This window comes from Sapajus apella, unplaced genomic scaffold, assembly GCF_009761245.1.
Source record: "Sapajus apella isolate SASKATOON/1434 unplaced genomic scaffold, GSC_monkey_1.0 scaffold3, whole genome shotgun sequence".
In the NCBI taxonomy this organism is placed as follows: domain Eukaryota; kingdom Metazoa; phylum Chordata; class Mammalia; order Primates; family Cebidae; genus Sapajus; species Sapajus apella.
Window position 1 is genome coordinate 58,646,229 of NW_022436943.1, and position 16,281 is coordinate 58,662,509.

At 36.7% G+C, this 16,281-nt stretch overlaps 1 protein-coding gene across 10 annotated transcripts in view; it reads left to right on the top strand.

Annotated features, from left to right (window-relative positions):
* Positions 1 to 16,281, top strand: part of KHDRBS3 (KH RNA binding domain containing, signal transduction associated 3) — a 198,895-nt gene that overhangs the window by 140,693 nt on the left and 41,921 nt on the right. For 9 of the 10 annotated variants that reach the window (XM_032254238.1, XM_032254249.1, XM_032254282.1 and 6 more), the window contains one exon: positions 9,788 to 9,870. In XM_032254238.1, coding sequence (XP_032110129.1) covers positions 9,788 to 9,870 — 83 coding nt within the window. Of the gene's footprint in view, positions 1 to 9,787; positions 9,871 to 13,929; positions 14,097 to 16,281 lie in introns of those variants that run through there. The other variant, XM_032254293.1, reaches the window with a different exon arrangement.

A 16,281-nucleotide genomic window follows, 5' to 3' on the forward strand; every position in this document is an offset into this window, starting at 1 on the left:
TCCTGCTGTTGTAACAAAATTACAATATTAATGAACTATAATAATTAGATGTAATTAGATATCTTAGATGGATAATTTATAAAAGAAATGTATTCTCACAGTTTTGGAGGCTGTGCAGTTCAAGATCAAGGCCCCGACAGATGCAGTGTCTGGAAGGCTTGACTCTGATTCATAGATGGCGCCTCTTGCTGTGTCCCCACAGGGCCGAAGGGCAAAATGGATGGCAGTGACTGGAGGGCCAGGCAGCTCTCTGAAGCCTGTCATGAAGGCATTAAACCAGTTCATGAGAGTAGAGCCTGCATGTCTTACGCACTTCCCAAGAGGCCCAACTTCTGAATTCCACCACAGTGGACATTAATTTTCAACATAAATGTTGGAGGTACACAAATATGCAAACCACAGCACCCCTCTACCTCATGGCCTTTATGCTTGCTGTTTATTCTATCTGAAATGCTCTCCCCTAGTCCCGTAAACTCTGTGTGGCCAGCTCCCTCACCGCTTTCACATTTGTATTCAGAGTCTCTTGACTATAAGGACCTCCCTGGCCTCAGTGTCTAAAGTCTCAAACCTCCCCAAACTCTCATTATCTTACATACTGTATATTTAGATTGGTTTTGTTTCTTTACTTCCCCATGAGGACAAGGTTTTTGTTTTGTTTGTGTTTTTAATGCTATATCCCCAGTGCTCAGCACAGTAACTGACACTGTCGGTGCTCAACAACGTCTGCTTCCCAGACGTTCCCAACAACGTCTGCTCTAGGATAGATGGAAAGATGTCTATAAAAACCTGAAGGATGATGCAAGATTAAATTGGACCCAAGAAAATTTAGCTAGTCCCATTTTCTCCTATTTTTGTGGAATTTCTGGTTTAATTTCATTTTCTTTAATTTTTCATTTACACTTCGTTTTCCCTTTACTTGTTTGTAGGATTTCTGACTTAACTTCATTGTTATTTTGGTTTTATTTCACTGTATTTTTCAGCACCTTGACAAATCAAACAAATGCAATTCTATCTCAGCTGGATATGAACTAAGAGAAGACATCCTACGAATGATTGACACAGACATATTTTAGAAGTGTATTCAGATATGGTAGAATGGCAGCTAATCTCGGTCAGTCATTACCTAAAAAACAAAGTAGTTAATGCAAATATTTGCAGGATGGAAATGTAGACCTCACATTTAAGAGAAAGTTTTAAGAATTCATCATACTATAAAAGTCAAATATCTGAATAGCCTTGATTTTTCTCTATACTAACAGCTTGAGCGTGTTAAAAGGAATAGGTCTTTAACTAAAACAGAACTACCTTTATTAGGTATGAACTCTGCCAAACAATTCTGATAATATATTTTGACTACTCCTCCCATAATCACTGGAAACAACCAGGAGGCATCTTATGATTCCCATTTTGCAAGTTTTTAAATTGGGATTCAGAGAAATTAGTGATTTCCCCAAAGCCACACAGCTAGTAAGTAGCAGAGCGGGAATTTGAACATAGTCATCAGACTCCAAAGACTGATACAAAGACATTTTATTTGTCTAGAAGTCACATAGTATTTTCCTCACAGCCATAAAATTGACAACTGGGCATGTGATTTAATTCTTAAAGGATGTCTTATTTAAATGATTCTTATTTAGAATCATTGGTAATATGGTAATTTTTATCTATAATTATAAAATAATTTGACTTTGTGATTTGCTCACAATCTAATTAATGAGTCTCAGAGGTGGCACTGCATCAACCCGGACACTATTACCCAGAACCCCAGTGAAGATTGAATTTCTGAAAAGACTGTTTCAGTTAATGTTTGTTTTTTAAATTCAAAATAATCATTATAAGACTAAGCTTTTAATACTGTGTTTTATATGAAAACTTTTTACATGTTGAAGTGACCAGTTATTATGCCAGTTAAAGTGAAATGTCAGGTAGCATAATTACGTTCTTTTAAAAAGACTGAAAACTGAAATTGTATTTTAACAATCACTCTTTTGTAAATTCATCTGTTCATTTAAAATGATTTTTCCCAGGTTTAAATGTAACTTTACTTTGGACAGAAATAGAGTTAAATAGGTCATGCTGCTTCCTTTATCCTGGAAAATCTCTTCTTTTCAAAGCAAGATTTCTGTGGTGTTTGGCCGTGTGTCGGTTTGAGTTTTCTAGGTCGGGAATGACAAATGAAGACTCTGCCCCTGTATTACAGCACATCTTCCCTTCCTGTAGTCTGGCATCCACCAAACACAGCTCACCTCTGCTAGCTCAATACCGTTTGTAAGCTAAAAAGTTAGACTTGATGAACAAGCAAGTCTTTTTAATGAGGCAAGCATTATTTATGTTTATAATAACATTAATTTCTCATCCATGTTTGTTCACTGTTTTTAATAATGTTCTGACTTTCAATAGTAGAATACAGTGCTCCATAGGCAGTTTTTCTGCTGAGGGCAGGGAATCTAAGACCTATACTTAAAGTTTGACAGAAAATGATATAGGTGAGTTCTTGTCATCAAATTTTACAGTATTTTAATGCACACTACATTTTATTATACAGTATCTCCTCCAGTCACATTCTTCTTAAAGCAGCACTTACTACATTTCCTGCCACTTGTCATTAATTAGCTATTTTCTTCACTTGTTTATTCAACAAACATGACCACATGCCTCCTATGTACTAGACAGTCAGAATACAAGAGAAAAGGCCTGCTTTTCACCCTTAAGGACCTTGCAGACTAGTGAAAGAGAGAGGAGGCAAAGAAATAATTACAGGAGCCGTGAATATACAAGTTATTAGTTATTGTGGACACACAAAGGAGAGAAGGATAATTCAGCCTGGAGCCTTCTTGTTGGCTCCCCAGAAAGGTGATGTCAGAGGAAATAGCCTGTGTGGGCGGCAGGCAGGTGCTGAAGCACACAGCTCCAAGCAGCAGTGGCAGGCACCGTCCAGGGGTGAGTTGCTAAGGGCAAAACTGAGAGGCTTAGGAATTGTTTTTTTATCTTGTATCTTTATTTATTGCGTAATCTCCCTCTTATTGTTCTCAGGATGGAGTAGTGCAGATCGGAGATTTTAAGCAGGGAGGGACAATACAAATGAGGATTTGTAGTCTAGCTGTATAAATTTGGAAGAATGTTTAGATAAGGAAGCATCAGAAAGCTGGGATCAGTTAGGGTCTCTGACTAGTCCAGTTGAAGAATTCGGAATGATTCTAATGAATCTAATAATTCTGAATGAAATGATTCACATTGGGATTGTAGAGAATGGGAGATGGATGTGAGAGAAATTTAGAGAGATTAAAAATAGACTCATTGGCTAGGTGGAATGACAATGGGATGCTAAAGCAGAAAGCATTGATTTTTATCCAGACAGAAATGCCTTCCTAGGTGTGTGTGGACTGACAGATTCTCACCACAGTGTTAGAGATCGCTTGTATCTCCTGCCCTGCCTCATGCACAAGTACACGGCCTTATATTTAAAGTGCAAAGAAAGGGATAAAACATCTTTGCAGTACATTTTGACAGCATAGGATTGTTTTATGTATGTATGCATGTATTTATTTATTTTTGAGATAAGGTCTTGCTCTGTCATCCAGACTGGAGTGCAATGGCACAGTCTTGGCCCTGCATGGCCTTGGTCTGAAGCCTCTGCCATCCTGGGCTCAAGCAGTCCTTCCACCACAGCCTCTCAAGTAGCTGGGAATACAGGTGCTCACCACCATACCTGGCTAATTTTTGTATATTTTTTAGTGAGGACAAAGTTTCTCCATGTTGCCCAGGATACTGTCAAACTCCTGGGGCTCAATCTGCTCACCTCAGCCTCCCAAAGTACTGGGATTAGTAAAGGAGCTTTTTAAAGCTTCTTCCAGATTCCTCTGGAAGGTTGCTTGTAACTTTTTACTCCCAGGTTTCCTCACTTTTGGTCATCTGATGAATGGCTAGAGGCTCTGGAGATGTATGGACCAGCTGAGGAAAACTCAGGAAAGAGGTGAGAGAACTAAGCAGAGAAGGATTTGGCCAGCTTTGCCTCAAGAGGCATTCAATCCAGCAATGTAATGAATATCTTTTGAGTCCTCATTGTGTTCCGGGCACTGATGCAATGGTGTGAAAGATTGAAAAAGACACAATCCATATGCAGAATTGTAGGTGAGGCAAAAAGCAAGGCATACCCTATGCAGTCCAGTAATGGAAGTATATATATTAGGTCCATTGTTGGCATAACAAAGGTGTCATAGACTGTTTTCATGGGACTAAGTTATAACAGAATTGGAAGCTCTCATTTGGGCATCACCTGGAAAAATTTACTAGACAGAGAGGGCAGGCCAGAGACTTATAGGAAACAGCACATGAACTAGAAATAGTCATTGCATTGGAGGCACAGGACACATTGCAGAAAAATGAGGCTGACATGTAGGCTGCGGCTTGTCACAATGGGAATGTTCTCCAGAGGCAAATAGGGAAACGTGAGAAATTACATACAAATTTTAAGTATAAAGAAAATCTTTCAGCATTTCTGAGCAGTGCCAGCAGTGAAGTGTAGTAAGTTTCTCATCCCAGGTTTTGGCAAGCTTTTTAAGAGTAGATTCTAAGTTCAGATGTGTGCTTGATCTAAATCTTTGACATCCCCTTTTATATTTTGATTCCAAATTATCTGTTGAATTATAACAAATAATGTACTCACTATTTCTTTAAATTTTTATCTTAGCCTCAGAAACATCTGCAGGGGAATTTTATAATATAAAACTATATAAATAAAAAATGAGCAACCGGTGGTTGAGAACACTGGAAGATAAGCGCATTAGGGAAAAAAGGGAGGCCTGCTAAACCCTCAGATCACCCAGTCCTCAGACAAAAGAACTTAAGGGTTAGAGGCTTTTACCCAGCTCCACTACCCTCTGCTATTCCTCTTTTTAATCATTTCCTGAGTCATTTCTGTATTGGTTAATCCCCCTTCACTGTTGTTATCAGCCAGTGACCTCATCTCTTACCTTGTGATAAAAATAGTAGATGTTCAGCAAGAATTCTCTGTGCTCCCTGCCTGGAAACTTAGACACTGATTTGCAGTCACACTCAGCTTTTCCTCCTTTTCTGCTGTTGCACTCTGCTTTCATGCTTCCCTGTATGTTTCAAGTGTTGTCCGCTGAGCAAATAACACTTGTCATAATGGAAGTACAAAATATTCACCACCATGGCCAAATCCAACTGTGAAATCATCGTGAATGAAATCTTGTGAAAATGTAAATTTAAGCTCCTAAAATCTTCAGAATAAAATTACTAAAGTCAGTAATGCAAAGACCTAAACAATCTGAAAATTCAGATAAATTGCTAGTGTTGTAATAGCTGACAGAATAATTGAGTAAGGAATGGGTGTCATAACTGTAGGATTAAAATACTATACTGTTTAGAATTCGAATCATTTACAATCTTGATTCTTTATTTGAAGAAGCATATTTTTTTCAAGCTAACAGATTACTGAAGAAACCATGATCTTTGCATTTTGTCAAACTGTGTGCATGATACAGTGACCTAGTTGCGAGTCTTAACCTTCATCTTCACCCTCTCTGTTTCATGCCCACACACCAAGAGGTATTTCATAAACACAGCATGAATGATGTCATTCCATATTCAAATCCTTGTTCCTTAACTTGGTCCTTCATGAACTACTGTATGATTTTCTGAGTCTCCTCTTCTGTTTGTACCTTGTGGTGGAACCACAACAAGCTATTTGATTCTTCGGATGAGCTTAGTTCTTGTCTCTTTCTGTACCTCTGTTGTTTTGCACCTGCTGTTCATTCTGCCTAATTTTAATTTTTAATGACTATTTTAATGGCAACTTCTACTTTTCTGTGATTTGAAACTAATTTCTAGCATTGATACACCTGGTAAATTTTCTCCTACTTTCTCTTTCCTAACGGTCTGTCCCACCTCAGTGCCTACCCTCGACATAGCAGTTGACTTGTAGAATTATAGTTGTCTCTTTAGATGTCTGTCGTCTGTCTCCCACTACACCTCATGTCACCCTGCTTACTAGACTAGGATGCTTATTTCCAACCATGGTGTCTAGCAGAGTGCCAGAAGTGGCGTAGGTGCTAAGTGAAGGTTTAATAGGAATTTTCCTTCCATTAGGAGCCTCCAGCTTCTTTTAATTCATAAGAATTATTTGTAATGTCTGTATTTTGCTAGTTACCTGATAACCAAAGTCATCTCAAAATATTTGTTTATTTGTTTTCTGACAGCTTTCTCTTCCTTGATTGACTATTGGAAGATCATAGTCAAATTAGTAATCTACCTTCAGCTACTATGAAGAATACTTTGACTTGCAAATTATGTTATAATAATATTTGTGACTTTTATTATCCTCTGCCCTCGTTTAATGACTATCACTTTATATTATGCATTGTCATCAAAATGCCTAACATATAGCTCTTTGACAAATAGTTGCTCTTTTCTAAATGTTTTTTAAATATTAGTGATTATATATAAATTATGTCTTACTCCTACAAAGACAGTACTGTCCCTTCATGTTAACATTTGTTTTACAAAGTTGAAAGCTTTATAGTACCACACTATTTTGATTACTGTAGCTTTATAGTAAATTTTGACCTGGGAAGACTTATGGTCTATCCTGAAGAATGTTCCACGTGCAGTGGAATTAGTATTCTGTTCTTTTTGAGTAGATTTCTCTATAGATGTCTGTTAGAAAAAGAAATTTTTTTTTTTTTGGCCTCAATTTTCTTTTATTTTTTGGCCTTCTTTCTAGGTATTTACTTATTACTGAACAACTGTTGATGAAGTACTCAACTATTATTGTTGAATTATGTTTCTCCCTTTAATTCTGGTAGTTTTTGCTTCATGTATTTTGAAGCTCTTGTTACATATATTTATATATGTGCGTGTATATGCATATATATTTATATATATATGCATAAATGTTTATAATGATTTTACCTTCTTGATGAATTGATCTTTTTATCATTTTTAAAATGTCATTTTTCTCTAATATCAATTTTTGTCTTAAAGTTGCTTTTGTCTAATGTTAGTATTATAGTCACTTTAATACTCTTTTAGTTACTGTTTTCATGGTATATCTTCTTCCATACTTTTCTTTTAAACCTGTTTTTGTCTTTGAACCTAAAGCTTTTCTCTTGTAAACAGCATGTGGTTGGATCATTCTTCCCATGATGCTAATTTCTGTTTTGTAATAGGTGTGCTTAATCAACTTACACTTAGCGTAATTACCGATAAGGTAGGATTTATACCTGCCTTTTTGCCATTTGTTTTCTACATATTTTTTGTCTTTTTTGTACCTTACTTGCTGCTTTTGTGTTAAATGTTTTCTTTCTTTTTTTAACTGCACTACTTTGTTGTTTCCTTTTCTACATTTTTATGTTTAAATTATTTGCATTTTTCTCAGAATGAAACCAACACAAAACTTTGCTCTTTAATAGCTCCATTCTCTCCACTCATTTTTGTCTTATTACTGCAAATTACTCATGCAAATTACATCTTTATACATTGCATACCCATCAACATGGATTTATAGTTCTTGTATGCATTTGTCTTTTAAATTGGATACAAGGAAAAGAGTTACAAATAAAAAAATATGTTTATACTATCTTTTATGTTTACCTAAGGATTTACCAATGTTCTTTGTTTTTTTCATGTGGATTCAAATGACCTTTTTTTTAAAAATTTCTCTTTCATTTTTGGAGGATAGTTTTGCTGGATAGAGAAATTTTAGTTGACAGTCTTTTTTTTTTTCTTCTTTAAAAACTTATTAATATGGCTTCCCATTGTCTTCTGGCCTTTATGGTTTGTGTTAGAAATCACCTGCTAATATTATAAAAATGTCTTACATGTGATAATTTGCTTTTCTCTTGCTGCTTTCAAGATTTTCTCTTTATCTTTGTCTTTCAACAGTTTGACGATAACCATGTCTACGTTTACGTCCCTGCATTTATCCTTTTTGGTGATTATTGAGCTTCTTGGATGTGTAGATTATAGTTTTTCATCGTATTTTGGAAGTTTTCAGCCATTGTTTCTCAAAATGCTCTCTCTGCTCCTTTCTCTTTTTTCCTTTGGGTCTGTCGGTATGTATATGATGATATGTTTGATGCTGTCCCACAGGTCTCTGATACTGTGCTCATTCATCTTTTTTTCTCTTCTTCAGACTGGATTTTCTCAACTCATCCATCTTCAAGTTGACTAACTTTTTTCTTCATCCCCTTACATCTGCTGATAAGCTTCTTGAATGAATATTTTACTTTAGTTTTTGTACTTTGCATCTTAAGAATTTATTTCGATTCTTTTTAATGTTTTCTGTGTATTAATATTTGTTTGATGAGACACTTTTCTTACACTTTAGTTGGTTAGAAAGGGTATTATTTAATTCCTTGACTACACAGCTATACCCTGTATTTACCAAAATCCACCCATACTCAAGTTCCATAATCAGCCCTGCAGAACACACATCTTTGAAAAGTTGGTTCTCCATATATATGAGTTTCACATTCTATGAATACTGTATTTTCAATTCATATTTGGTTGAAAAAAATCTGCACATAAGTGAACCCACACAGTTCAAATATGTGTTGTTGAAGTGCCAACTGTATTGAAAATAACCAAATTAAAGTCTTTGTCTAAAAGTCCAATGTCTCAGCTTCCTCAGGGACTGTTTTTATTGACTGCTTTTTTTTTCTTCTGTAGGGACATCCTTTTGTGGGGTTTTTTGCATGTCTCAAATTTTTTGTTGTTGTTGTTTCAAACTGAACGTTTAATGTGTAAACTCTGGAAATCAAATTTTTCCAGTGTTTCCTATTTGTTTTTATTTGTTTAGTGACTTTTCTAAACTAATGTTATAAAGTCTGTATTTTTTGTGTGTTGCTATTGAAGTCTCCTCGGTGTTAGTTTAGTAGTCAGCTAATGATTGGGCAGAGGTTTTAGTAAATGCCTGGAAGCTTTCTAATCTTTGCCAAGGCCTTCTGGGTGCATATTGTGACTCATGCTTCACCTGAAGATCAGCCAGAAGAGAGAGCTCAGTGCCCTCTCAGGTCTTTTCTGGGCAGGAATGTGGCACTATGCATTGTCCCAGCCTTCCAGATTGTCAGGAATAATTCAGAGCTTTCCAAGGCCTGTTTTGGACACCTCATTCCCCACTTTTCTTTTGAAGGTTTTTGATTATCCCATTGTTTGTTTAGTTTTTCTTGACTACCTTAGGCTGCAGAAATTTCAAACAATTGGCTCTCATTATTTTCTTCAAATACTCTGAGGAAAAAGGCATTTCACAAGGGGTGAGGTCTGAGTCAGGTCAGATGAAGACAGTTTTTTAGGAATGAGGTTTTGGCAGAACTCCAGCCTTGTTCTGCCCCTTCCAGTGGCATGTAGACTCCTGGTGATTGTGGCTATTGGTTTTCAAGTTTCCTGCACAGCCGGGGAGTGGGGCATGGGAATAAGACCAAGTTATAACAGCACAAAGATCGCTGTTCTTAGCAGGATTCAACTATTAAAAAAAAAAAAAAGAAAGGCAATGTTTTCTAGAGCTCTGCAGTCTTTTGGTTAATTTCCAGGGTTCTAAAAATGGTGATTCTGACCATTTTTACCAATTTCTCTTTGCTTTTGTAGAGAGACTATTGGGAGGCTCTCCACCATTTTCACTGAAGTCACTCCTATATTTTTCTTTACGCTATAATTAGACATAAAATTAAATGCTAGCTGAATTAATGGAAATTCACTAAAAGCAGAATGCTTCTTTCTCTTTAGAAACTTCTCTGAATATTTCTGTACTTCTCCTGTTATGTTTTAGGACTATGATGATGGATATGGCACTGCTTATGATGAACAGAGTTATGATTCCTATGATAACAGCTATAGCACCCCAGCCCAAAGGTAAGAGTCAGTCTTTATTACAAGACCCCACAAGAGAAACCATTCCCTTACACATTCGTATATTCTGGGAAAAGTATGGCAGTCAGCTAGAGAGGGTAATTTGGCTTGCCCTGTTTTAATAATTGTTTAAATGGAGAAGCACTATCTGTTCTAGCAACCAGCATGTATTACCCTACCCAAGTTTACCATAATGTTAAGGAAATCAGGCTTGGGAAATAAAAATTGAAATTTTAGTCTAAAAATTAAGTGTTCGGTATATTTTAGGTGGAACAATGGCCTCAAGCTCTGTGACTTAGGAGTTATTTAGTCTTAAGGCCCAAAATTACATTGGAAATGTGTAAGTATCCTACATTGTCAGTGCCTGGAGAAGAAGGTTTAAAAGTTTTGATTCCAATTCATAGAACATTTCAATTTCTAAGCAGCAACTCTCCTGTTTTCTAACAACTTCAGACTCCTTCCTGTGAATAATGACTTAGTCGTGATTTATTTTCCAAAGAAGTATTTACCCACAAATAAGCAAATGTTACCAAAGACAAAATAGAGCTTCAAAGTTACCTCTTCTGATAATATTACCTTGATGTTCATTGATATATGAAATTAGTGTTTCTTATATTTAAAATTCTAAGTGGAAGACAACGGTATACATACACACAAAACAAAATATTGGCTTTATAGTGATTATGAACCATAAGTAAAGATGGACTATGAGGTGATTTTGATGAAAGCACAGATTCACTTTTGAACTCGTCCAGTGCAAGTTAAGCTTTGAACTCATAGGTTCTCTTATTTGTTAACTCTGGTACAAAGGTAGATAGGGATATAAAAAAACTTAAGTTTTTGCTCATACCAAATTTTATTCTTCTGTAACTTGTAAGTATTGAGTAGCCTTCAAACTTTGACTCTCAACTGGTCTTTGTTGGTGGAAGCCTGTATGTCGTGTTTGTGCCCTTTCGTGTGCCGACGGTAGACCTAACACTTATGGAGCCCAGTGGCTAGCGTGTGATGAATGCTAGGTAAGACTTTGTATACACTGTCTCATTTAAGTATAACAGCAACTTTATGAAATATATGGCATTGCTTTCATTGTATACGTGAAGAAAAGGAGCACAACATTAAGTAATTTGCCAGAAATCACACAGTAAGTGGAAAGATGAAATTCTAAGTCACATATTCTAATTCAAAGACTTGTACCCTTTATAAATAAATAAGTCCTTCTGATTTCATTTAAAAACATAAATATCCACCAATATTTCAATATGTAGTTTAAATATCCTAGCAAAGCAAGTCTCCCACCCCCACAACATTTGCTGAGTGCATGCTATGTTCCTGGCACTGTTTCTGTAAGTTTTGTAAGGCCTTACAGTGTAGGTTGTCTGAACACATCGGTCCTGACAACAGTCCTATAAAGCTGATGGTATTGCTGTAGATGAGGAGATCAGATAACCAACAGACTCTGGCACTTGCTTGTGAGTGAACAGCTGATAAAATGGTAACTGAAGTGTGTGACTGCCAAGTGCATATTCTTACCCTGGTACATTTGTGCGAGAGTCTCACTGCACATATCTGTTAGTTCTGTTCCCATATCTGTTGTATACAGTCATGCATCATTTAATGCCTGGGATATGATCTGAGACATGCATCCTTAGGCAATTTTGTCATTGGATGAACATCATAGAGTGCACTTACACACCTACATGGTATAGCCTGCTATACCTCTGAACTGTATGGACTACTTGCACAGCATGTTATTGTACTGAATACTTAGGCAGTGGATACACAATGGTATTTGTATATATAAACATAGAAAACCTCAGTGAAAATGTGGTATAAAAGATAAAAAGTGGTATACTCATACAGGGCACTTAACATGAATGGAGCTTGTAGGACTGGAAGTTGCTCTTCGGTGAGTCAGTGAGTGAGTGGTGAGTGACTTTGAAGGCCTAGGCCATTACTGTGCACCACCACAGCCTTTGTCAGCACTACACACTTAGGCTACGCTGCATTTATTAAAAAGTGTTTTTCTTTCTTCAATATTAAATTACCCTTAGCTTGCTGTAATTTCTTCACTTTATAAACCTGTAGTTTTTATTAATTTTTGACCCTTTTAGTATCCGAAACACATGAAATACTCTTGTAATAATACTTAGCTTTTGTAGTTTTTGACTCTTGTAATAATACTTAGCTTAAAGCACAAATACATTTGTACTGCTGTACAATTATATTTCCTTTCCTCATATCCTCATTCTATATACTTTTATCTGTTTAATTTTTTCTTAACTTTTTAAACATTTTTTTTTCCCTCCTGTCATCCAGGTTGGAATGCAGTGGTGTGATCTCAGTTCACTGCAACCCCTCCTTCCAGTTTCAAGGAATTCTTGTGCCTCAGCCTCCAGAGTAGCTGGGATTACAGACATGTGCCATCACACCTGGCTGATTTTTGTATTTTTAGTGGAGATGGGGTTTCGCCATATTGCTCAGGCTGGTCTTAAACTCCTGAGCTCTAGCAATCTGCCCACCTTGGCCTCCAAAAGAGCTGCGATTACAGGTGTGAGTCACCACACCGGGCCTACCTTTTTATAAATTAAGACACAAACACACACATTAGCATAGACCTACATAGGGTCAGGATCATTGAGATGTCATAGGTGATAGGAATTTTTCAGCACCATTATGATATTAGAGAGCCACCACTGTACCAGCAGTCTGCTATTGACTGAAACGTTGTTATGCAGCACATGACTGTATTCAGTGTGTGTTGGACTTTCAAATACAAGCATTTTTTTTTTTACTTGAACTGTATCACAATTTAGTATGTTTACAATTTGATTCATTCTGTGGAGGAAAGAGAAGTGACTTAATATTTATTGTGTATTTAATGTGTTTCAGATACTGTACTAATGCTTTTTGTATCATTTCAGTAGATCTTCACAGGCATCAACCCAGTCCTATACAATAAATATAGTTTCCTCCAGTTAATAGATGTAGAAAACAAGATATAACTTTTTCATGAAGTATATGTACAAGATTATAGTCCATATGATCTTTTGGTTTTTGATATTTGATATGAAGAACCAAACTTAAAGCATTTGCAGAATTAAATACTGTGATCTGTCCAGGAGAGTGATGTCAAAATGTGACTGTGGGTATGCTGGGATAACTAAGGGGAGCTAGCATTGATTTAGAGCCTGCGCCAAATCAGGCATGGAACTTAATCTGTTACTTACATGTCTTGTTTTAATACAAATGACAACAGCAAGACTTGATATACATGATGAAACTGAGGCTCAGAGAAGTAAATGACTTATCTCAAATGGGAACCCAGGCTTCTAAAGCTCATGGTCTTTTCACTTTAAGCTCTGATTATATATTAATATGATAGATGACAAGCATTTATTCTTTGGTCATTTATTCAACCAGTGTTTATTGATGTTCATTTTATGCTAGGCATTGTGCTTGATGCTTGCAATACAAAGATTATTAAGACAGAGACTCTATCCTTGAAAAGCTTACTGGCTAGAAAGAAACAAATATAATTATTTAAAAACAATGTAATATTCTAATCATTGTGAGAGGTCTGGGGAGATTCATTGTTTTCATAAGAAGACAATAATAAATTCTGGTTGAGAATACTGTGAACATTTACCTGAGAAAGTAAAGGATAAGTAGTAGTCACCAGATGACAAAGAGGGAAGAGCATTTCACAGAGGAACGCAGCAAGTCACAGAGGCATCAAACAGTAAGTTTTGTGTGGCAACTACACATAGCTTTGTAGGCTGGAACACATGACACACAGGAGCTTTGCGAGAAAGAGGTGGGGCAGGAGGAGTGATGGCATGTTTCCCCCACAAGGAGCTGAGACAGTGCCATTGAAGAGTTACATGTAAAGGTATGATGTGTTTATATTGAATTTAGGGAAATTAATTAGATGATAGTCGTGCAGGCTGGATACACAGATGATAAGCCCAGAGGCAGAGACTAATTAAGATACTGATATGTTATAAATTATAAGCCCTTTAAATATCAGGAAAGACTCACTGAAAGAAACATCTTTTGTTTCAGCTAACCACCTTCTATGAAGTGATCTTTTCAGTGCTACAACTTGTCTTACCTGAAGTAATACAGAGAATTGTATGAGAAGTGCTCACCCAGGCAAATGCAGAAGCCACTGCTAAATACCCTCAGTGTTCATTTAATCCTCATAACATGTAAAATAAACATCTTTTTTTAAAGAAGAAAACAGTGGCTTGCACAATTGGATAACTTGCTTAAGACTGTACAATTTGCACAAAGGAGACAAATTTTAAACTGAGGTCTGACTGTGAGCATATATTAGTATCTCTTCCACTACAGTGCCCTTAGCTTGCACTAAATAGTTGCTCTTCTGTAAATTGAAAGGAAGCAGCTATTTATGACATAAGGTGAAGAAATGATTTTATGCACCAAATTAGTTTACTAGGGCTCCCATAATAAAATACTGCAGTCTTCTTGAGTCCCCTCTCCTGGGCTTGCAGATGGCTACCATCTCTCCATGTCCTCACATGTTCTTTTCTCTGTGTACTTACATTTCTGGTGTCTCTTTTTGTATCTAAATTTTCATTCTTTGAAGGACACAAGTCAGATTGGATTAGAGCCGACTCTAAAGGCCTCATTTCAATTCAAATCAGCTCTTTAAAGGCATTGCCTCCAAATAGAGTCACAGTCTGAGGTACTGGATTAAGGTTTCAATATATGAGTTTGAGATGCCCAGGTATACAACTCAGCAAATAAAATGCACATACTCTTAACACCAGTTTAAGCACAATACTGCCTGTCTCAGAACTAGGACCTGGCATGAACCAGTGAGGATAGCGGATTTTCAGATCATCCCCAGTATCAATAGTAGATATTAACAAAGAAAGCATCATGGCCATCATCCTAGTATTTACTGTGTGCTTGGCATTATTTCATTCACTTTGCATAAATTGTCTCCCCTCTCTGCATCCACTTCAGTGTTGCTAAATTCAAGTTTAAAAATATCATTCCCAAACTCAGAGAGGTGAAGTTCCTCATTCAAACTCACAAGGCCAAGCAGCGGTATAAAGAAATCACCTCGGTGCCAAAACATTCCTTTTTGTACTCTCTCCATGATCTTTCAGCTCTCCTTTTGTCATGGTTTTGATTACAGTTGCTGGGACTAATTCCTGTTTCTGTTTCCCATATACAGTATTCAAAAATCTAATACTTCGTGATGCTTTAAAATCTCTTAGGAATTATGCTTCAATATGAACTAGAAGTTTTGCCTCATCAAACCTGGACTACCTTAAACAAACAGGGAATTTAATTTATATTAAATATACATATTAAACTTGTAGGCTAAGACTAGTGAAATTAAGATATTTGTTTTTCCAATTTTACATTAGATCATTTCAGCAAATAGAATTTACTGCCACTGCTATCAAGGAGCACCAGTCTTGATATGCACCAGTAGGCAGTTTCATGTAGCACTTGATGTCTAATCTAACATGTCTTGATTTTGACAATTCAGGTTCTATAAGATTCATTTTATATGTAAATAGTTCTCTCAGTTCAGAATTTGAAAGTACGTGCCATGCAACAGTTATAGTTCAGTATTAGTGCAGAATTGTTTACTTGGCCTCCTTTTAGAGCACAAAGCTGTTCTGCAAATGTTCCTTGGCATTTTGTGTAGTAGGAGAGAGCACAGAGCAGAGGCGAAAGCTGCACAGTCCCCCATGGCAGCCACTAGACATGGAGCTGTGGACCCTTGACCCATGGCCAGTCCAGATTGAGATGTGCTGGAAGTGTAAAACTCACACTACATTCCAGAAACTTCCTATGAAAAAAATAATGTTAAAAAAGTATTAAAATTAGTTTCACCTGCTTCTTTTTACTTTTTTTTACATGTGGCTACTGGAAAGCTCTCTATTACAGTGTCTTGTTATAGACAGGACTGAGTTAAGTGATTCTCACTGTGTCTGTTTCTGGTACATACTCACTTGGGTATAAGCAAGACAGCAAGACATTCCACAAGCCACAGAGAAAGAGCTGGAAAGGAGGGCCTCATATTCCTGCTTTTTAAATGCCTATTTCAATGTTTTCTATGTTATTTAAAATATAACTTAGTAATATTATAGTATACTTACACACAAGTTCAAAAACATTTTTATTTATGCTGATGCATTATCAAAAACAGAGGCCAGGGCCACAGTTGTTAAGAGTTTGGGCCAGGCGCGGTGGCTCACGCCTGTAATCCCAGCACTTTGGGAGGCCGAGGCCGGTGGATCACGAGGTCAAGAGATGAAGACCATCCTGGTCAACAAGGCTAAACCCTGTCTCTACCAAAACTACAAAAAATTAGCTGGGCATAGTGGTGCATGCCTGTAATCCCAGCTACTCAGGAGGCTGAGGCAGGAG